Source organism: Myotis yumanensis, unplaced genomic scaffold (assembly GCF_028538775.1).
Source record: "Myotis yumanensis isolate MYYU_CA2020_CCGP unplaced genomic scaffold, mMyoYum1.0.hap1 SCAF_14, whole genome shotgun sequence".
Classification (NCBI taxonomy): Eukaryota; Metazoa; Chordata; class Mammalia; order Chiroptera; family Vespertilionidae; genus Myotis; species Myotis yumanensis.
In genome coordinates this window covers 56912842-56933029 of record NW_027223765.1, presented here as the reverse complement: position 1 = coordinate 56933029, position 20188 = coordinate 56912842, and the positions used below count along the sequence as shown (strand labels likewise).

At 51.4% G+C, this 20188-nt stretch overlaps 1 protein-coding gene across 6 annotated transcripts in view; it reads left to right on the top strand.

The window, feature by feature from the left end:
• EIF4E3 (eukaryotic translation initiation factor 4E family member 3) overlaps positions 1 to 20188 on the top strand; it is a 115178-nt gene that overhangs the window by 1878 nt on the left and 93112 nt on the right. Inside the window, exons 1-5 of one of the 6 annotated variants that reach the window (XM_070391020.1) lie at positions 2295 to 2472; positions 13596 to 13668; positions 15790 to 15884; positions 17254 to 17314; positions 19677 to 19743. In XM_070391020.1, the coding sequence (XP_070247121.1) occupies positions 2354 to 2472; positions 13596 to 13668; positions 15790 to 15884; positions 17254 to 17314; positions 19677 to 19743 (415 nt within the window). In that variant the 5' untranslated portion in view covers positions 2295 to 2353. The other 5 variants (XM_070391019.1, XM_070391023.1, XM_070391021.1 and 2 more) reach the window with 5 other exon arrangements.

Sequence of the window (20188 nt, the reverse complement as noted above, 5' to 3'; positions counted from 1 at the left end):
AGAGGTGTACAATTTATATATCTAGGTATATGCTTTTATGTGCATACTTGCATTTTTCCAGAAGGGAACTGTTAACGGGTTTCCTCTGGGCAGGAAGATGGATAGCTTTGGGAGGGAGGATTGAGCATAACCTCCATTCCCTTCCTGTTTGAAATCATTTCCTTATTTTTGCCACGTGGACCCGTTAGGTTTAGAGGCAGTAGAGGCTGACAGTGAAAAGCCCACACTCTGCTGCCTGAATACCAGTGTCCACATCCTGGCTCTGTCATTTACTAGCCGTGTGACCTTGGGTTCATTTAACTTCTGCCTTTCTCTTCAATGAAATGGGCCAATAATAGTACCTTCTTCATTGGATTTTTGTGAGGATTAAATGAGTTAAGTATGAAGTGCTCAGAACAGCCTAAACAATGCCATCTATGTATTTTCTTGAAAAAATAAAAGGAGAAATTTTAAAAAATGCATCTAACCAAAAGCACCCCCAGTATCTCAAAGTTGGAAGGACTTTATATATATGTCACTGCTTCCAGCATCATATGCTGTATAGAAAATATGTTAGAGCGCTGGCGTGTGTACTGGAGGTTTGCGGGTTTGATTCCCAGTCAAGGGCACATACATACCTGGGTTGCAGGTTCAATCTCTGGCTCCCCTTGGGGTGCATGCAGGAGGCAACCAATCGATGTGTTCTCTTCTCTTCTCTTCTCTTCTCTTCTCTTCTCTTCTCTTCTCTTCTCTTCTCTTCTCCTCTCCCCTCCCCTCCCCTCCCTTCCCCCCCTCTCTTTCTCTCCTTCCCTCCGCCGCTCTCCCTACCTTCTACTCTCTCTAAACACCAATTGAAAAAATATCCTTGGGTGAGGATTAACAAAAAAAATTATGTTTGAAGCAGGAATCGAAAAGCAGTAGTTAGTTTTCATTGTCATTTTATATGGACTTGAATACCTTTTTAGGGAAGGCACCTGTCCTGGGATTTGCAATAGACATCTCCGATGCCTGTGATGACCCTGAACCCATCCGGATTGCAGCTCCTGTTCCGGTCCATCCCAGTGAAAGCTCACGCTAAGAGCAGAACATATGTTAGGCCAGGTGGGAAATCTATGAGAAACCAGAACTGTTACAGACTAGAGAGGGACGATCCAGAAATTCAAGGTTAAAGAGAATACCCATGCCTGTGCCAGTTATGATCCATGTTCACATGCCCTCACACCTCTCCTTTTCTTTTGAGAGAGGGACACAGGCCCAGAAAGGGGCTGTGCCAGGAGGATCCCTCAGGAATCTGCTGGCCACAGGGACTTCTTTATCCAGAGGTGTCGAAAGCAGGGGCCTCAGTGTTCAAGACTGCCTGGCTTCCTCCTTTTTCCAGCAGGTGCTCTGGGGCAAGTCTGGAGAACTGCCTTTGAAGTTGGCCACACTTGGGGCCAGGCTTGGGCCCCTCACTATATGCACGTGGTGGCTGCAGAGAAGGGGGGGGGGGGGGTTGGGGGCTCTAGTCCCTTCACATCATGAGTTTGGAAAGTGCTGTCACCACGAGGAATGTACGGCTGACCTGTTACAGCCTCATGCCTGCGTCGGTGGTTCCTGCCCTTCTGTTGCTCTCCGGCATTCCAGCGCTTGGCTAGAGGTTCCCATTGTATCTGTCACATCCAACTGTGCGGCCCTCTGCCTCTCCTTCCTCCATCGCTGCTCCAGTCATCTTTCCCACCCACTCCTCTTCCCTCCCATATCCAGCCATTCCTCCCTCTTTCTGTAGCTCGTCCACTCGGCTGTCGTCTTCTGGTCTGGCTACAGAATTAGCTGCTTGATCAAGGGGCCTGGGTTCGATTCAGGTCAAGGGCACATGGCAGGGTTGTGGCTCTATCTCCAGTAGGAGGTGTGAAGGAGGCAGCCAATCAATGATTCTCATCATTGATGTTTCTATCACTCCTTCTCCCTTCCTCTCTGAAATCAATAATAAAATATATATATAAAGAATTAGCCGCTTGACACGTATTGTTCCCCCACCCCCATAGCCTGCCAAGATGTCCCAGGCCGCCGCTCTGCCCTCCTTCCCTCCCTCGGATCCCTGCGGGTTTCCAAGCCGACCACACCTGCCCAGGGCCGGCCAGCTTTTGTTCCGCAGGCCAGGCGGGGGGGGGGGGGGGGGGGGGAGCGGGGGGCGGGGCCTGGCGCGGGGCGGGGCGGGGCGGGGCTTGGTAGGAGGGCGGGGCCTGGCGCGGGGCGGGGCTTGGCAGGGGGCGAGGCTTGGGGCGGGGCTTTGGCAGGGGCGGGGCCTGGCGCGGGGGCGGCGGACGGGCGCGGTGACTCAGCCGCCAGCGCCCGGCCGCCCGCTAGTCGGGGCCTGGCAGGCGGGGCTCAGAAAATGGCGAGGCCCCGCGCCGCGCCCGCCCCCGCGCCCCCCGGCCTGCAGCCGCTGTCAGCGCCGCGGCCCGAGCCGGGCGGGGTCCCTCTGCATTCGCCCTGGACCTTCTGGCTGGACAGGTGAGGCCCGGCCGCGCGCCCGGGCTCCTGGCCCTTTGTCTGGGCTCCTGAGCCCCCGCCCGCCGGGCTCGCGGGCTCGGAAGCCGAGGTGAGGCCCGGCGAGCGGCTGGGAGCGGACAGGCGCCGCTCCAGAACTTTCGGCCGCGCTTTCCCTTTTTATCCCCCTGGCAAGGACGGCGGCGGGCCTGGCGGCGGGAGGTGGGCGGCCGGGTCACCCCTCGGACTCGGGAGCTCGGGACGACCTTGGCCGGACGGCGCCGGGCGAGGGGAGGCCGCGGGTGCGCGCTGCGGGCGCGGACGGCCCGCGGGGGCCGCGCTCACCTCTCCCCGCTCAGTGTGAGCGCTGCCGGGAGCCGCCCGCCCGCCCGCAGGCGCTGGGGACCGCGGGGGCCGCGCTCACCTTGGCCGTGACGCGGGGACGGTGGCCGCTTTCTCCGAAACTCCCCCCTGTGCGCGCGCGGGTGAGCGCCCCCCGCAGCCTCTCTGTTCTGCCTCCCGTGCTGCATGCTACGCAGTGAATGGTGTGTTTACTTTTCATCTGTCTCGATCCCTCTGTTAAGGGCCACAAAGCAGGGACTTTGTTTTTGACACTTGCTGTATCACAGCTCCTAGAACTGCCTGGCACACAGTAGGAGCACAAGAACTTGTTGACAAGGGAGCAGATGGGTGCATGCCGAGCCCCTTTTCGTATCTCACAGTGAGCGTGCCCCGCCTGACACCCAGGGCGGCCCCGGAGCTTAGGAGCGCGCTGATGCATCTGCAGTGGATGACTGTCAGGAGGAAGTGTGTGTGACGTCCTCTGACATTTACTCACTGCACACACACCTGGTCTCATCAGTGGAAGGCCTTGCGTAAAATGCCTGCAAGACTTTTTAAAGGTGAAATTCGCCTTTTTGAGGAGGACAGACTCGTTCTTCTCTTCTATGGACTTAGCACCACCTGTAAGAGCTGACATCGGACCCGTTGTCTTTTCTGGCGCTCAAAGAAGAAGTTGGGGGTAGGGGAGGTACAAGGCTCTTTTTTTTCCCGAAAATATTTTCACTTTCATTATGAGATGCTAAGAGCATTTCACTGTCGTAAGGAGAGTTTTTAGCCAACTATCAAAATGAAACCATGTGTGTCTTTGTTTTCAAGGGTGTGCTGTAACCACTTGTTAACAGGTATCTGTGTCCAAGGAGTTAAACCTGGACCCCAGGTCTAAATTGTGAATACTGTTGACTGGGCGAGGGAGGGGGGGGGGGGGGGCGGGAGGGGCAGTATCAAGAGAGTTTCTCTTTAAACAGGTCAAAAATCAGCCTACTTACAAGAGTAACATGTTTAAGAATGGGCTGAGATAATACTACATAACACAACTTTTAAAGAATATTTTGTATCTTTTTAAATTTTTTTTTATTGATTTCAGAGAGGAAGGGAGAGAGAGAGAGAAAAAAAAAACACCAATGATGAGAGAGAACCATTAATTGGCTGCCTCCTGCACGCCCCACACTGGGGATCGAGCCCGCAAGCCGGGCATGTACCCTGACCTGGAATCAAACCATGACCTCCTGGTTCATAGGTCGACACTCAACCACTGAGCCACCCGGATAGGGCTATTTTTGTATCTTTTTAAGATAAGAACTTGGTAACTTTAGTGAAGACAAACTATTGCTTTCCTATTATGTATTTGCACATTTTTGTTCTCTGAAAGCCAGAAGTCAAGTGAAATGTACTGTTATTGTCACATGTGGAAATCTTTAATAGAAGTGGTTCTATTAGTTTAGAGATTATAATCAGTTCCAACGCTGCTCACGTGAATTCATTTCCCTGGTCGGCCATCCCGTGGCTTGTATTGGACTTTCTCCACTTCTTTGGGAGCCCATTGCATTTATGTAGGCGGCCCCTTCCTCTTGGGGGTATGAACACATTGAGTTCTAGGGGTTCATTTATCACTTTTCCCCAGAGAAACAATTCTGGAGAGAGTGGGGAAGTTCTTAGCTGACACCTGCCGTCAGAGACATCATCCACAGGCCTCCCTCCCATGGCTTCAGACTCTCCTTTGGCACCTGCCTCCCGGCCTGTCCTACCATCCAGCGCTGTGTGATGAGGACGAGAGAGGAGCCTCCCTTCATATATCCACAGGCTGTTCTGAGGATAAATGAGAGCCATGGATGTAGAACACCAGCACATAAGTGCTTAATAAAGGTTAGCTTCTAACATTGATATTTCATGCTCCCAAACTACAGCCCCTCCCCCCTCCCCTCACACACCCACCCACAGCCCCTGGAGCAGCTTATCTGAACTCGGTGTGCGAGGCCAGCAACCTCGTTCATTCCCCTTGCCCCCCGAGGATGAACTGGAGAGCCGCTCAGTGGACTTACTTGCATTTCCAGTAGTAAACTCCAGTGTGACCCTATTTGTGTTCTGTTGTGTGGGCGTTTTCAGGTAGACTGTGGCTAAGGATTTCAGCATTTGGGAGGTAATTTTGTTTGAGGGTATAGCCTGAAGAGTTTTCCTTCCATTTTCTGGATATTTAAAACCCTGCCCTTTCTTGATTCTTAGAGGCCACTCTTGGTTGTGTGTCTCTGCTTTGTTTTCATCTCATGGTTACCCCTTCCCTCTGCGTTTTATCCACGGTCCTTAGTCCTCTTCTTGTCTCTGTCCACACAGTGAGCTCATCCAGTCACAAAGCATTGTGCACTGTGATTCCCCAAACTGGGCACTGCTGCGTCTGTGTGGCGTCTCACACACATCCCAGCAGTGTGTGCCCGGCCACCTCCTTCCATCTGTCCATCTCAGATCACAGCAGTTAACAGAGCTCCTTCGTTACATCTGTCCCACCCAGAAACCTTGGAGTTATCTGTGACTCTCTGCCTCCTTCCCCCTTTCTCCTCTCCTGTCTTTCTCCCAACCCTCTACATCAGTGGTTCTCAACCTTGGCCGCACATTAGAATCACCTGGGAATCTTTTTAAAATCCTGATTTCTGGGCCTCATCCTCCAGAAATTCTGTTTCTTTGTTGTAGGGTAGGGCCACAACATTAAGTAACAAAGAAACAATTTCCGGAGGATGAGGCCCAGAAATCAGGATTTTAAAAAGATTCCCAGGTGATTCTAATGTGTAGCCAAGGTTGAGAACCATTGCTCTACATCATTTTCAACAAATGCTATTGATTCTACCATTAAAGTGTATCCAGAATTCAATTCATTGTCACCACCTGTATCCTAGACTTTAGGCCACACTAGCTTTCTCACCTGGATGAATGCCGGTCTCCTAACTGCTCTCCTTGCTGCTACCCTTGCCCCTGCAGCCCATTCCCATCACAGCAGCCAGAGTGGCCCCTCTAATACCTCAGTTCAAGCTTGCTGCTTTTCTGCTCTGTTTCACTCAGAGCAAAAGCTAAAGTGCTTGTAACAGCCCATGGGATTCTGCAGCATTTCCTGCCTCTCCCCCCCCCCCCCCCCAAACCTTTGTCCCTTGGTCTCCCTGTCACTCTCCCTCCTGCCTACACCCTTGTGGCTCACTGGCCCCTTCTTTCTCCATTATCCCAAGCATGGTCCTTTGCCACCCAGGTCCCCTGCCTGGATGCTCTTCCCTCAGGCATCTGAGAGCGCCTGCGCTTTTTTTCTTTTTCTGGTTCCTGCTCAGATGCCACCTTCTCAGGGCGGCCATTCCTGAGCCCTGACACACAGTGGCACGCACCTCCAGACACACTCCCCGCCCCTTTGCTCTCTGGGGTTAGCCCCCTTGGCCTGTCTTCTCTCCTTAGAATGAGCTTCCCAGGATCTTTCCCCACCTCTGACCAGCGCCCGGCACAGGTGGCCACACCAAATACCTAGGGCAGTGATGGCGAACCTTTTGAGCTCAGCGTGTCAGCATTTTGAAAAATCCTAACTTAACTCTGGTGCCGTGTCACATGTAGAAATTTTTTGATATTTGCAACCATAGTAAAACAAAGACTTATATTTTTGATATTTATTTTATATATTTAAATGCCATTTAACAAAGAAAAATCAACCAAAAAAATGAGTTTGTGTGTCACCTCTGACACACGTGTCATAGGTTCGCCATCACTGACCTAGGGCCTCGTTGAATTCCGCCCGCGGTGGCTTGCCCTTTCCCACCGAGGTCACTCCGCTCAGCCATTATTTCTTCACGTGCAGTCTCTTACCCTGACCTCCCAGTCACCGAATCACCGGCTGTGCTTGTTAAAATGCAGGCTCCCCACCCTGCCCACTTACTCAGCGAGACCTCTGGGGTGGGGTGTGCATTTGTGACAAATTCTCAAAACTTGAGAATTACTGCTCTGTTTATTGACAAGGTTAATTGGGCATCTGACCCACTGCTCTAGGTGCTAAGAATGCACAGATGATGACAGCATTGACCTGGGCACCCAGGAGGGATGTCTCGCATGCTGGATGCTCCCACAGATCCGTGATGAGCCCAGCGCGGTGCCGAGTTCTAGAGGGACCCACCTTTCAGGGTGTGATGCTTTCAAATACATTCGAGTTGTGTGCTCCACGCTGATAAACCTGATCTGTGGAGGTGGGGGCTTGGCAAAGAGGATCCCCAATTGTCCTTGTTCATAGAATGGCCCAGGGGGACTAGGCGAGGCAGGAGACTGCATGGGAGGCCACAGCTGATGGGTAGTGGCTGGCTTCTCAGCTACTCCTGTTCTCCGCCCCCCCAGCCCCCCCCCCCCCCCCATTCTTGCCTCTGAAACGACAGGCCCTTTTAAGGCCCAGGAGTTTATTTTGTGTAGGGGACGACGGGGCTCTGGCCCTGGTGAGGGCTCGCAGCCTGTCCAGCTGTGGGTCAGTGGCTGCTTTCTGCAGACAGGCCTGTAGTCGCTAAACATCCTCTCCCAGGAAAGTTACTCGTTCTTACCAGCACTGTCTGTTCAAAAGTATACTTTCCCTTTTTAATATTAGAGACGCGCTTTCCTTATTTTCAAACTAAGACAGCTGGCAAGACTTTAGGGACCTGACACGATGACAGTGGAAACTTGGCCTTGCGTGGTTCTGTTGTCAACTCTAACCAGCCGCCCTCTTCCACCCACCCTCCATGCGCGGGGGGCGTAAGTGTGTATCAAGCTCAAAAGAGTCCCAGTTGCTACTGTCAAGAAGCTTTTAGGCTAGGGATGACAATAGCAGGGAAAAATAAGAACTGCAGAAATAAAGCATTCAGATCGTATAGATAGTTTCAATGGATGCATTATTCAATGCTAATAATATGCCCTGAATCATTTTTGCATGTGACTCTTTCTCAAGCAGCAAGCTGCTGTAACCACAAGCCACAGATCTGTCTAAAACGTGATTAAAATGAAATCTGTCAAAAAGTGATTTAAAGGAATGAGTGCTCTCAACGGGACGTTGTTCATCACATACCTGAGTTTTCCCTCTGACAGCTGAGCCCTATGTTAACAAGTCAACAGGAAGACGGACTTTCAGGAGACATCCCTGGCTTTGTGGTTTCCCCTTAATGTTCTCTTCACGGAAATGAGATGATCTCTCAAATTAGGTGGAGTGTTGTCATTATTCATTTTCTCATGCAGCATTTTCTGTGCATGTTCACTTGACGTGTGTCTCCATTAGTTGGACTATGGAACCAGGTATAAAGCTGAAACGTCTTTCTCACTTTAACCAGTTAATATTAACTACACTTCCTCAGTATGCTGGGGGGCACTACCCGGGCCATCTCCACCCCTTTGTTTTCCTGTCTTTCTGCTGCAGCCTATCAGTGGCTTTTGGTTGGTCAGTTATTTTCTTCTCATGTCCAGCCCTAGGAAACGACCTGCAGATGTCTTCTTCCTGAGCTGCACACCTTGCAGCACATGTTGGGGAGGCATTATTGCCAGGGACTCTGGCAGCATCTCACCCTGCCTTGCACCTCTGCTTCTGCCCAATGGGGACTAGGTGGGTGGTGGGAGAGGCGAGGACAACAGGCAAGAGCAGGGGGTGGGCCCAAGAAGGGGGAATATAACTTAAGGTGGGGCGAGAGAGGTATTTGTGATCCCATGTTCTGTATGTGACTGCCCATGCTGACAGTGACCGCTTGGTTTTCACCAAGAGACGTCCTCATCAAGCCAGGCAGACCAGAGAAAGGACCCAGGTTTGCCAAGAGACAGGCTCACTAAGCCTTAATTTCCTGATCTATAAAGTGAGGATAATAATACCAACTTGGCAGGATTGCTGTAAGGGCTTGAAATAATATATGTAAAACCCTAACATATTGCATGTGCTCAACAAAAGGAAGCCATTGTCACAGTAATATCATTAAATCAGAAAGAAAACTCCTGGAGAAACAGTTCAAACTCCTTACCTGCTCATGCAGGGCAGTTAGAGTCCCAGGGCTGTCTCAGCCCCCACTGAGCACACGGAGGGGGCACAGAGCTCCATGTGTGAAATAGGTCCTGACTCCTCAGCTGTGGTTTCACCAGCTCTGCCTATATCTCCTACGAATGCTCCAAGTCTATGTATCTTCCTCTCTCAGCTGGTTCTCCCGCTGCCTCTGTCCCAGGCAAATAAAAGAGGATTTAAACATTGTTCCTTTGCCTTCGGGAGTAGGGGATTCAGAAAGCAGACAGCCAGTTCTAAACTCTGCGGGGACAAGGGCTCTGTCTCTGTTCCCTCAGCTGGGAGGTGTGCAGTGAATCTGTTGACTGAATAAATGATAAATCCTCTGAAACTTGCGACGTGCTCGCAGGGCTTCTCAGCCTTGACTCCATGGCGTTCGGGACTAATGCTTCCGTGTTGAGGGCTGGCGTGTGCACTGCAGGAGGCTCAGCAGCAGCCTGGCCTCCAGCCATGAGGCCAGCAGCATCCCATTCAGTCGCGATAACTGTCTGTGGCTGTGCCAGTGTCCCCTGGGCCACACCACAGAGGAGCATTCTTGGCCTGTAGAGAGAGGGTTCAGTTAGGGTTCTCTTGGAAGATTTGAAATAAAAAGACCTTTAAAAGATAGGAGAATAGGTCTGGCCAGTTTTCTCATTGATTAGAGTGTTGCCCCTTGGACTGAAGGGTCACAGGTTTGATCCCCGTCAAGGGCACATACCTTGGTTGCAGGCTCGATCCTCAGCCCTGGTCAGGGCATGTGCAGGAGGCAACCAATCGATGTGTCTTCAGTGTGCTGGGTGGGCACTAGCCAGATGTTTCTTACATCGATGTTTCTCTCTCTGTGTCTCTCCCCCTCCCTTCCACTCTCTAAAAACAAATGGAAACAAGATCCTTAGGTGAGGATTAAGAACAAAAAAGATAGAATACAGTGTACGTGTGATTCAAGTACAGCTGTTTGTTTAATGGACATCCACCACAGACAGGGACCTTCCAGTTGCTACACTATCTGTTGGCATAAGAGGGAAGAGCAGATGTGGCTCGGCTGCCAGGGCTGCAGCTCTGCCCTCAGCCACCTGCACTGCCGCCTGAAGAGCCAGGAAGCGTAGACGATCCAGCTTGTGGGTCCACATTGAACCAGCAAGTCCAGCACACACTGGTCTGTTCGCAAGGCGCCGTCACTTAGAAACCTGCTTTGTTTGTCCCTTCAACGTCATTCTGTGGCTCTGGCTCAGCCTTGCCCTTGAAGAGGTCCGAGGTTCAGATATGAGGTTAGGCACATGGGCACTTGGCAGTGACTATCGGAATCAGCTGTGGCGCACAGAGTAATGCCATGCCATGCACAGGCCAAGCCAGACATCTACTACCATCGGAAGTTCCGACAAGTCCGTCCTGTTCCTTTGATGCCTGGATATTCATAAAGCTGCAGCAGTTGTAAGGAGCCTTCCATCAGAATCCAGAAATTAGAAAAATTAGTTTCCGTAGAACCTGACATCTTTCAAACAGCAATGGGTCAGCATCAGGAGATGTTAATCAGAATGGAGCTGTTGTGGAGCAGGACCTGCTGGTGTCAGTGTGGCCTCCCCCCAACCCCCCTCCGTTGGAAAAACGATGCTAAGGAAGTTATATGGACACAACCTCATATTAAAAATGGGATTCAGCCCTAGCTGGTTTGGCTCAGTGGATAGAACGTCAGCCTGTGGACTGAAGGGTCCCAGGTTCGATTCCAGTCAAGGGCACTGCCCTGGTTGTGGGCTCGATCTCCAGTAGGGGGCGTGCAGGAGGCAGCCGATCAATGATTCTCTCTCATCATTGATGTTTCTCTCTCTCCTTCTCCCTTCCTCTCTGAAATCAATAAAAATGTATTTTTTTAAAAGATGGGATTCAGCAAAGACTGTGGCCTGAATGAGAACACACCTAGAGTCAGTTGCAAAATCCCCTTAAAAATGTAAGTAGGGCTTGACTGGAAAGTCAGGGGTACAGAGCAAGAAATCTCAGATGGGTCACCTGTATTCTGATTAGGTTTCTGTGGCCTCAGGGACGTTACCAAACCTCTCTAAATTCTGGCTTGCTCACCTGTACAATAGTAAGAAATAATATTGACAGCTATGTAAGTAGGCTCGCAAGGACTCGCTGCCGTAGTGCATTCATTTCGTACACACTAGCTGCTGGCGTTGTTGTTTTAAACACCGAGCAGCACTGCCTAGTCCAGCCGTGGGCAAACTACGGCCCGGCCGTTTGAAATGAATAAAACTAAAAAAAAAAAGAAAAGACAGTACCCTTTTGTGTAATGATGTTTACTTTGAATTTATATTAGTTCACACAAACACTCCATCCATGCTTTTGTTCCGGCCCTCCGGTCCAGTTTAAGAACCCATTGTGGCCCTCGAGTCAAAAAGTTTGCCCACCCCTGGCCTAGTGCTTGTTTCATTCTAGAGCCCTTTTATAGACTGGAAACTAGATTTCTTCAAAAAAATTAGAAGCAAAAAATGTCTCCAAAAATGTGAAACTGAGGGGACCTAAGTGACTTTGTATGACGGTCTCCTGCGTGAGAGTGTGAGTGGCAGGTCGCAGTGAACTTCCTTCTAGGTTAGAAGGCGGGTCCTCACAATGTGTCTGCTTCAGTTGACGTAATGCTATGAGGTGAACATTCAAATTATTCTCATCTAAACCATTATAAATTGTGGTGGAACTTTAAAAATTAGTAAAAATTTGAAATATGTAATTTTAAAATGAAAAAATAGAAAGTCCATTTACTTCCTTTGGACCCCAACCCCTCTCCCGACAGGGAGCCCTGCACGCGTGCATCCTCTGCTGTGGGGGGCGGGGGGCGGGGGGCCAGCTAAACTTTTCAAAGGGAAAAAGTGCCAGGAGATTTTCATATAAAAGCAATAAAATTTTCACGTGCATATCTCTTCAGAAAAAAATCAAGGTTTTTTAAAAAAGCCCCTCCCCCCCGCCACTGTTTTCATAATCTTAGCCAACAACAGTGTAAAGGCCTGCATTAAACACGAATCAATATTTGTCCAAGTCAGCCCTCACCGCCACCAGCCCAGACGGCCCGGATACACGGTGGACGAGGCTCGGGCACTGAGGAAGTGCCGCGCTCCCCGCGCTCTCAGCATACGTAGGAGGCTTTAAGACAGGCAGCAGTGTGCAATCGTGGTGGTTATTGTGGATTTGCTTTTTCAAAAATAGTGTCCAGCTTCTTTATGAAAACTAGAAATGAGTTGTACACCCAGTGCTGCAGAGAAGTTTATCAGACTTTACCTGCTCAACAAGGATCCCTGTTTGTCCTCAAACTGATCTTTAACTGCTTACTTAGCAACCCCCAGGCCAGGGCGCTGATTTCAGAAATGTGTCTCTGGCATTCAGGTTCGACACCCAGGGATCATTCATTGGTCCATAGTTACTGAATGTCACCTGTAGAACCCTGACACGCCTCGTGTCCCCCCATAGAACCAGGCACCTGGGCCTGGCCCTTGCTCGGCCCTCCCTCACCTGAGCTATGAGTTTTATGCACATCCCAGTGTCAGTGCCTGACGACCATCCCAGGCCGCGGTCACAATCCGGAGGTCCACAGACCACTGATGGTCCGTGAGGTCCAAAAGGTTGGCAATGGCTGATCCACAGAGTTCACCTTCTTAAGGACCTGGGTCTGCCTCTGAGGGTTGGTAAAGAGCGTCCCTTTCATCGATCCCTGTGGGTCAGCCACGAGCCAGCACGCGCCCTCAGCACGCCTCTGTCTGGCCAGTGAACAGACATGGTGCTGGGAAGCATTATTTTGAGTGTGAATTCTCACCTTAGGTCTGATGTAGCGGGCACATCATTTTTGAGCAAGAACTGCTGATTCCATGTAGGGAGAAAGAAAGCGTGTATGTCACAGAGTTTTCTAAGGATTGATGACGTCATGTCATGTTACCCGTCCCAGGCAGCTGCCTGGCTTTCACTGAATAAGCCGTAGTATGTTGCCATCTAGTGGAACATGGGCAAATGGAAGATTAACCTATTCTGACCACAGAGATTGCAGAGCTAATTCAATCAGCCACGGAAATTAACTGACTTTCCCAAAGGCAAGTGTTTTGGACACACATGCAAGTCCCTGGGTCACAAAGGTGACCTCGGTCATATGTGTCCTCTGCACACAGACGCCTGCCTCTCAAGTTCACATTTGCCACGGAGCCTACAGGCTTCACACAGGGAACCAGTCAGGACCCTGCATTGTCATGGTCACCTGGGCATAGGCACACTTTCTTGTCCAAAGTCTTAGGCAAAAGGCTTGGTCATTACAAGGTTATTTTAGGGTTTTTTAAAATGTGATTTTGAGGTTTCCAATACCTTTCTTAGATACATTTCAGGTTTTTTCTACTAAATTCCCACAGAATGAGTAAGTTTATTTTTAGAAAAGCAAACCCATGACTTCAGAAAGTAGGAATTTCACATCTTAAATTGTAAATAGGTCCCAGGAATGTGAGTCGGAGGGTCTAGCCCAGGGGTGGGCAAACTTTTTGACTCGAGGGCCACAATGGGTTCTTAAACTGGACCGGAGGGCCGGAACAAAAGCATGGATGGAGTGTTTGTGTGAACTAATATAAATTCAAAGTAAACATCATTACACAAAAGGGTACGGTCTTTTTTTTTTTTTTTTTTTTTTTTTTAGTTTTATTCATTTCAAACGGGCCGGATCCGGCCCGCGGGCCGTAGTTTGCCCACGGCTGGTCTAGCCAGACTTGCCTGATGCCTGCAGGTTCCTGTGGACTGGTGCACGCACACTGACTGCTTGCTGCTGTCTCTGCCCTTTTGCTTGTTCACTTAGATCTCTCCCTGGGGCCACAGCAGCCGAGTGCGCATCAAACCTGAAGAAAATCTACACGGTACAGACGGTACAGGTAAGTCCAAGCAGGAGCACACCCCATGTGGTGCATGCGGGACGCTGAGTCGTGCACCCTGACCGCCCTGGGCCCCTCGGTTCTGCCCGGGCTCTCGTCCACGCCGTGCCGGCCCCGTGGTTCTGCCCTGGGCTCTCGTCCACACCATGCCGGCCCCGTGGTTCTGCCCTGGGCTCTCGTCCACGCCGTGCCGGCCCCGTGGTTCTGCCCCGGCTCTCGTCCACACCATGCCGGCCCCGTGGTTCTGCCCCGGCTCTCGTCCACACCATGCCGGCCCCGTGGTTCTGCCCCGGCTCTCGTCCACGCCGTGCCGGCCCCGTGGTTCTGCCCTGGGCTCTTGTCCATGCCGTGCCGGCCCCGTGGTTCTGCCCCGGCTCTCATCCACGCCGTGCTGGCCCCGTGGTTCTGTCCTGGGCTCTTGTCCGCACCTTGCTGGCCCCGTGGTTCTGCCCTGGCTCGGTCAGACTCCAGCTCCCTGTGTGGGCTCTGCTTTCCCATCTGGAGGTGCTGGCACCACCACAGGCCACCGGGAGGAGCTGGGGGTGTCAAGTGTGGACATGAGGGTCTAAGATCAGTTTCCTACTTCACGTTCAAATTCCCTGTCCTCAATTGGGCCAGTCTCCACCCTGTTAACTTCTGTAAAATTACTATCCTGTGCACCTCCTCCAGGTGGAAAGGAGGGTGAATAGCAGGGCACTGGTACACCGAAGGTTCTGTTTTTCTTGGGAACATTCCAGGAGGAAATTTGCCAGTTTCCCTGAAATGAAAGATGATCATTTCACTGGCAGAAGACTGTCCAGTGGCAGAGTTGCCATCAGAAGTGGGAGCTGGGATTCAGCAGGTGGGCCTCTTGGTCTGACTCCTGCGTCATCACGTTAGGCTCACCGCACACTTTCACTCCCACCTGATCCCTGAGTCACCCAGTGAGGTCGCGGTCCTGGCCCTGGTACACAGGGAGGAAGCGGGGTTTCCACGTGGCCTGTGAGGGTTGTCCTGGCAATTAGTTCTACTTTAATTTTTTCACAAGACAGTCTCAGCATCCACGTTCAGCCTAGAGGACGTCCCCCACCCCCGCCCCAGCCCTGCCGCTTCCTCGGTCTTGGGGCTCCTTGTCCTGTGGCTGCGCTGTTCCTGTCGGACCCGCCAGGGGCACATCCCCTCTGCTCAGCGTACCATGCTGGAGGGTGTTCCCACAGTCCTCACAGAGGGGTTCTGTAGCCCCTTCCACATGAGCTGGGAAAGGTTGGCTCTTCGTAAACCTAATTCTCATCTAAACCTAATGACCACACGGAACAGTGATGCTCGAGCAGGTTAGACTCAGCCTCTGTTTCCTTTCCTATGAGCCTCCGGTGCGACAGCCATTAGGACGGACACACAGACATGCACATTTCAGAGTCCAGGCCTGGCCCCGTCCCTGTGGCTAGTACTGCTATTCCTATCACTCGTTGTCCTATATAATAAAAGCCTAATACGCAAATCGACCGAACAATGGGACGACCGGTCGCTATGACGTGCACTGACCACCAGGGGCAGATGCCCCACGCAGGATCTGCCCGAGCCCTCAGGCCCCAGGCCAGCCAAGGTGGGTGCCAGCGGGGGCCCCCAATCGCCCCGCTGGTCACCCCACAGATTGGCCCTAATCACCAGCCAGGCCTAGGGACCCTACCCGTGCATGAATTTCGTGCATTGGGCCTCTAGTTTTTATATGTTTCTGTCTACCAGCCACTCTGTCTTCGTTAGTTCTGGCTGCTCTAACAGAATTCCATAGACAGGTGGCTTCAACATCAGAAATGTATTTCTCACAGTCCTAGAGGCTGGGCCTCCAGGCGTTGCGAGGCCCATCCCCAGGGTCGTGTGGAGGCGAATGCAGAGGAGTGTTTGCTTGGAGACCACCGCATGCGAGGCACAGAACGTGGCCCCACTGCAGCCAGGAATGCTGTTTTGTGTCATGTTAACATTGTCTAGCAGAAAATTAGAAAAAAACACTGAGAAAAACCCATTTTGAATGGATAGGACTTAATGAGGATTTGATTTTTTTTCTTTAATTCATTAATTTTGTAATCTAGTGGCATAGTAAAAATCAATACAGGGTATATTAAATGAAGTGTTTTTCTTTTAAAGATATTCTGGAGCGTGTACAATAATATCCCTCCTGTGGCCAGCCTGCCTTTGAGATGTAGCTATCATTTAATGAGAGGAGAGAGGCGACCACTTTGGTAAGTGTCCAGGGTTGAGCCGAGGTTGGGGGAGGGGGCGATTGTCCCCTCGTTAAGTACTTGGTGCCGAATTGGAGTGCAAAGCTCTTCTCTGCAGGTGCTGATGTCATTCCAGCTATTACTTAATCATGAACTGAGCCCCTCCCACCACCCGCTCACAGGGCTAGGATGGCGGCAGGGTTTCTGGGCGCTCTTCCCTGAGGCCCGCTCGGTCTCACAGCCCTGGCTAGGCTCTGAGGTGTGGCACGGCCCTTGGCGGTGTGCACCATCTAGGTGGTCAGTCAGGACTGTGCAGTTGGTGGGGGGTTGAGGGACAGATGGGGGTTCCACCCTATTGTGTGGAACAAGTTCATGTCACCAAAGACACCTCTGGCCCATGATAAAAGCCTAATATGCAAATCGTTCTCTCGCAGAACGCTGTGGGCAGGGACGTCCTCTGGTCGCTCAGTGCAGTGATGGGGGACAAGGCCAATGTGCCTGGGCTGGAGTCCCAATTAGTAGCACGTCCTTACAGCATGTGCCTCAGCTGTTCTGAGTTACATACTCATTAATAAAATGGGAATGTATGTCATCTTTGGTAGCAAATGACAGGAGTGAAATCTGAGCCAAAAAGTGGAGTTGGGGCCTGTAGCTGAGCATCCAGGGAGGGACTGAGGCTGGCAGGGGGTGCTCAGGTGCTGCAGAGCCGGGCGCTCGCTCTGTCGGACCTGCTGTTCTCCTCCCGTTGGTTCAGTTCTCAGGCTCTCCCATCAGGGGTGGCAGATGGCTCACAGTACCTCCAGTCTTGCATCCTACAAGGTTATTCCTGTCAGCTTCACCACCCAGGAAGGGAGCAGGGCTGCTCCCATTGGCTCACACGGGGATCACAAGCACCCGTCCCTGAAGCAGTGTGTGCAGTCACCCCAGCGGAGTGGGTCTGGCACAGAGTGGGGACACGTGGCTCCTTACGGGGCAGTCTGGATGCTCTTACCAGAGAGGAAGCAGATACTACACAGGAAGACAGAGCCCATCCCACCAAGGGGCTGGGGCTCCCAGGAGACCCGGCAGCAATGCCCTTATCCTGTGCTGCAGGTGGAGGCCCTTCCCTGGCGGAGCACTGCGCTAGTTTGTCCACCTGCTCGTCTAGGGTGAGGGCTGGGTGTGCATCCCCTCCCTGCCCTTGTGGTCACTGAATTCCACTTTCCTCCCTCTTCCTCCCACCCCCATTCTTTTTATTTCATCTACGTCTGTTTTCAATAAAAGGACTGGGGGAGAGTTTATTGAAGAATACTGGTTGTTTTTTGTTTTTAATGTCATCTGTTGTTAAAGTAAATGTATGTACAACCACTTAATGCTTGAGTATAACTTTAGACGTTGGTCTTTGACCCAGGGAAGAGGAGAGTAATGCGAAGGGCGGCGTGTGGAAGATGAAAGTGCCCAAGGACAGCACGGTAGGTGCGCTGACCCTTTCCTAGAGCTGGCTGAGCCGGGGGGCTTGATTGCAGCTGATACATTTTGTGCCTCCCACAGCCTGCCTGGTGGCCCAGAACAGGCCTGGGGGGCAAAGCTCTGTGCTGACCCTGGTGGGGTTTTGCCTTACATACTGCCTTGCGATTATGCCCTGTGCTTCTCTGTGGAGGTGGTGCAGTCCTTTTACTGTGTCATAGTCTGAAGAGCTAAATGCATAAGCTTTTACAGAAAGCTTGCCATCTTTCCGCACCAAGCGTAACTAGCATGTGGATGTTGGTTTTACAACGTGAGAAGCGGTCCTTCCCACCAAAGGCTCGTGGAGACGGGCACATGGTTCTGAGGACGACCATGGCATGGCGAGTGGGGTTTCCCGCGAGGCTGATGAGAGCTGTTTGGAGGGAGGGCCTGGTGGGATGCTGGTTTTCTGTGGCCAAGCCTTAGAAACCTCCATCTCCCCGGGGTGGGGGTGGGGGGGGGTTCTATTGTATCATAGTGTCTGAAAGTGAATGTTCAAATCTGTTCCTGAGCCCTGGGAAACCAAAGGGCTTCTTTGAAAATAGCTGATAAGGCAGATGCTACCCATTCTCACCTTTTCGAGGTTTCTTTCATGTGGATAAGCTCAGAGCATTTCAGTGTCTCCAGGACCCGTAGGCTTAAGCTGGAGTCATTCTCCTATAAGCACAGACCTAAAGATGCAGCCAGATTTATTTGTTAAAGACGCGAGCTCAGTCAGGATGTATAGCTCCAAAATTTGCCTGTTGTTTGGCCTCCGTAATAAAACATGCCAGGAAGCAAATGCCCAGGCAGGCAGGTAAGGCCTGGGCCTCCACTCTGTCCCCTTAAGAAGGAGAGGAAGTAGATAGTGTAAGAAGAGAGAAGAGAGGATGTAGGTTTTTAAATTTCAATAAGAACAAGTTTTCCTTCTCATGCTGTTTTCTGACGCTAGGCTTTGGATTCTAGTAGAAACACTCCTGATGGCAGCTTTCCGGGAAGAGGCCGGAGGCACGCCCTTCCTTGTTAGTGCCCTTGGCCACTCTCGGTCCCACATGATACACTGCACGTCTGTGCAGGCATCAGCTCCCTGTGCAGTGCGGTGCCTGCCTACTTGTCAACGAGTGGGAGTCTGGTGGGCCAGCCTGTGTGCCCCCGAAACAGGATGGGACTTTCCCTCTCCCTCAGCTTCATCACCAAGCGTGTGAGGGACTCCAGCTGGGACAGACAAAATAGAAGGGATGGTTTCTAGATGGGAGACAAGTAGCCCAGAAAAGAGAAGGAAAAGAAACCCCTTCTTGAGAGGAAGAGGTCATGATGGCTAACTGTCATCTGGGGTAACAGTCCAGCGAGGCTGCCTTCGGCTCATTAGAACGGCATGGTAAGCACTGATGCCGTTCACATGGACTGAGCCCCTGGAGTAGAGTAAGCATGCAGCTAATTATGAAACGGTGAGTCCTTTGAGTGCATTTGTTGACTAATTTGTGGTCAGGGCAACCCTGAGTGGTCAGCCCTATTGTTCCCCGTTGGCCTCTAGAAACACACTCAGAGCAGCTGGTGGCTGCCCAGCCAGGCCCACAGGCGCTAAGCAGCCTGTTGGGACAGACCCAGTTCTGGGAGAGCTCAGAGCCTGTGAACCAGGCGAGGGGATAAGCAGGACCAAGACCTTTTCAGGGGGCAGCTGGAAGGACTTCTAGGCCTCGGGAACCTGTATGGCTCTTGAGTGGAAAGGACTCCATTGTTTCTCGCTGGTAGGAGGTAGAGCAGACACCACTGTTTTCTGTGGAAATGCACACACAGACTCATAGCGCCTGTCAGTAGCGCAGACGTCTGGAGGGAATGGGCATTTGCATGTGTCTGGTATTCAGTAACCCAGAAACCTGAAGCGCTCTTTACTGGCGTACGTTTAAAGTACCTTAGAAACTGCAAGGAGAACAGAGAGGAGGGTTTTGAATAGAAGGGTTTTACTAATAGCATTCAAGTGTAACTAGAAAGAGGTAAATAAATCAGAAAATGATGCCATTTGAATGCAACCCCCCCCCCCCCCCCCATTAATTTCATCCGGGTGTCACTAGAAATTAGCTTTGTGATGAAGGACACCAAGGTTTTGGAACACAAAGTTAGTGACTCTGGGTCACTGCACCTGTCCCAGTTACTCGGGGAGCAACATGGCACAGGCTGCCTGTTTACACCTGTTGCTTGGAGGTGTCTGTGGGCTCTAGACACGGGCGTGGAAAGTACACAGGTTGCGGAAAATGGGACTTTCTTAGTTCCTGGATATAATTGTCTAAAAATATATGTATGTTGTATTTTTGGTTTTGCTTTTTGTTTTCTATTCTTTTTTCACACCAGTCCACAGTTTGGAAAGAGTTGTTGTTAGCGACTATCGGGGAACAGTTCGCAGGCTGTGCCGCAGCAGGTAAAGGGCCGCGCGGGCGGGTGCTTGCCTTGTCGTGGTACTTGCAGAAGTTTGTGTGTTTGACTTTTTACATGTTTTGAAGTTGTTTATTTTGTATTGTGAAGTTACTTAGATTTTTTCATGTGATTGTGGCATTTAGTGTTATGTGTGTATGGACACATGCATATTTACATGTGTATCTACTATGTTTATGTCTGTGTATATGCATGTGTATGTGCCCTCATAACTCATCTTAACAGTATCTGTGGTCCTCTCTCCAAGGCAAACAGGCAGAAAGGAAAGGAAGCGTGGTTCCCAGTGGGCTCTTGGAGCTGGTGTTAGGTGGACACAATTCTTCCTGTCCCTCCAGTCCCTGCCCCTCCTCCGGTCCCTGGGGGTCCCCGGCTCACAGGGTGTGATAAGGGGTGGGCAACATTATTGGCTGTGACCTCCACAATTGAGGCTA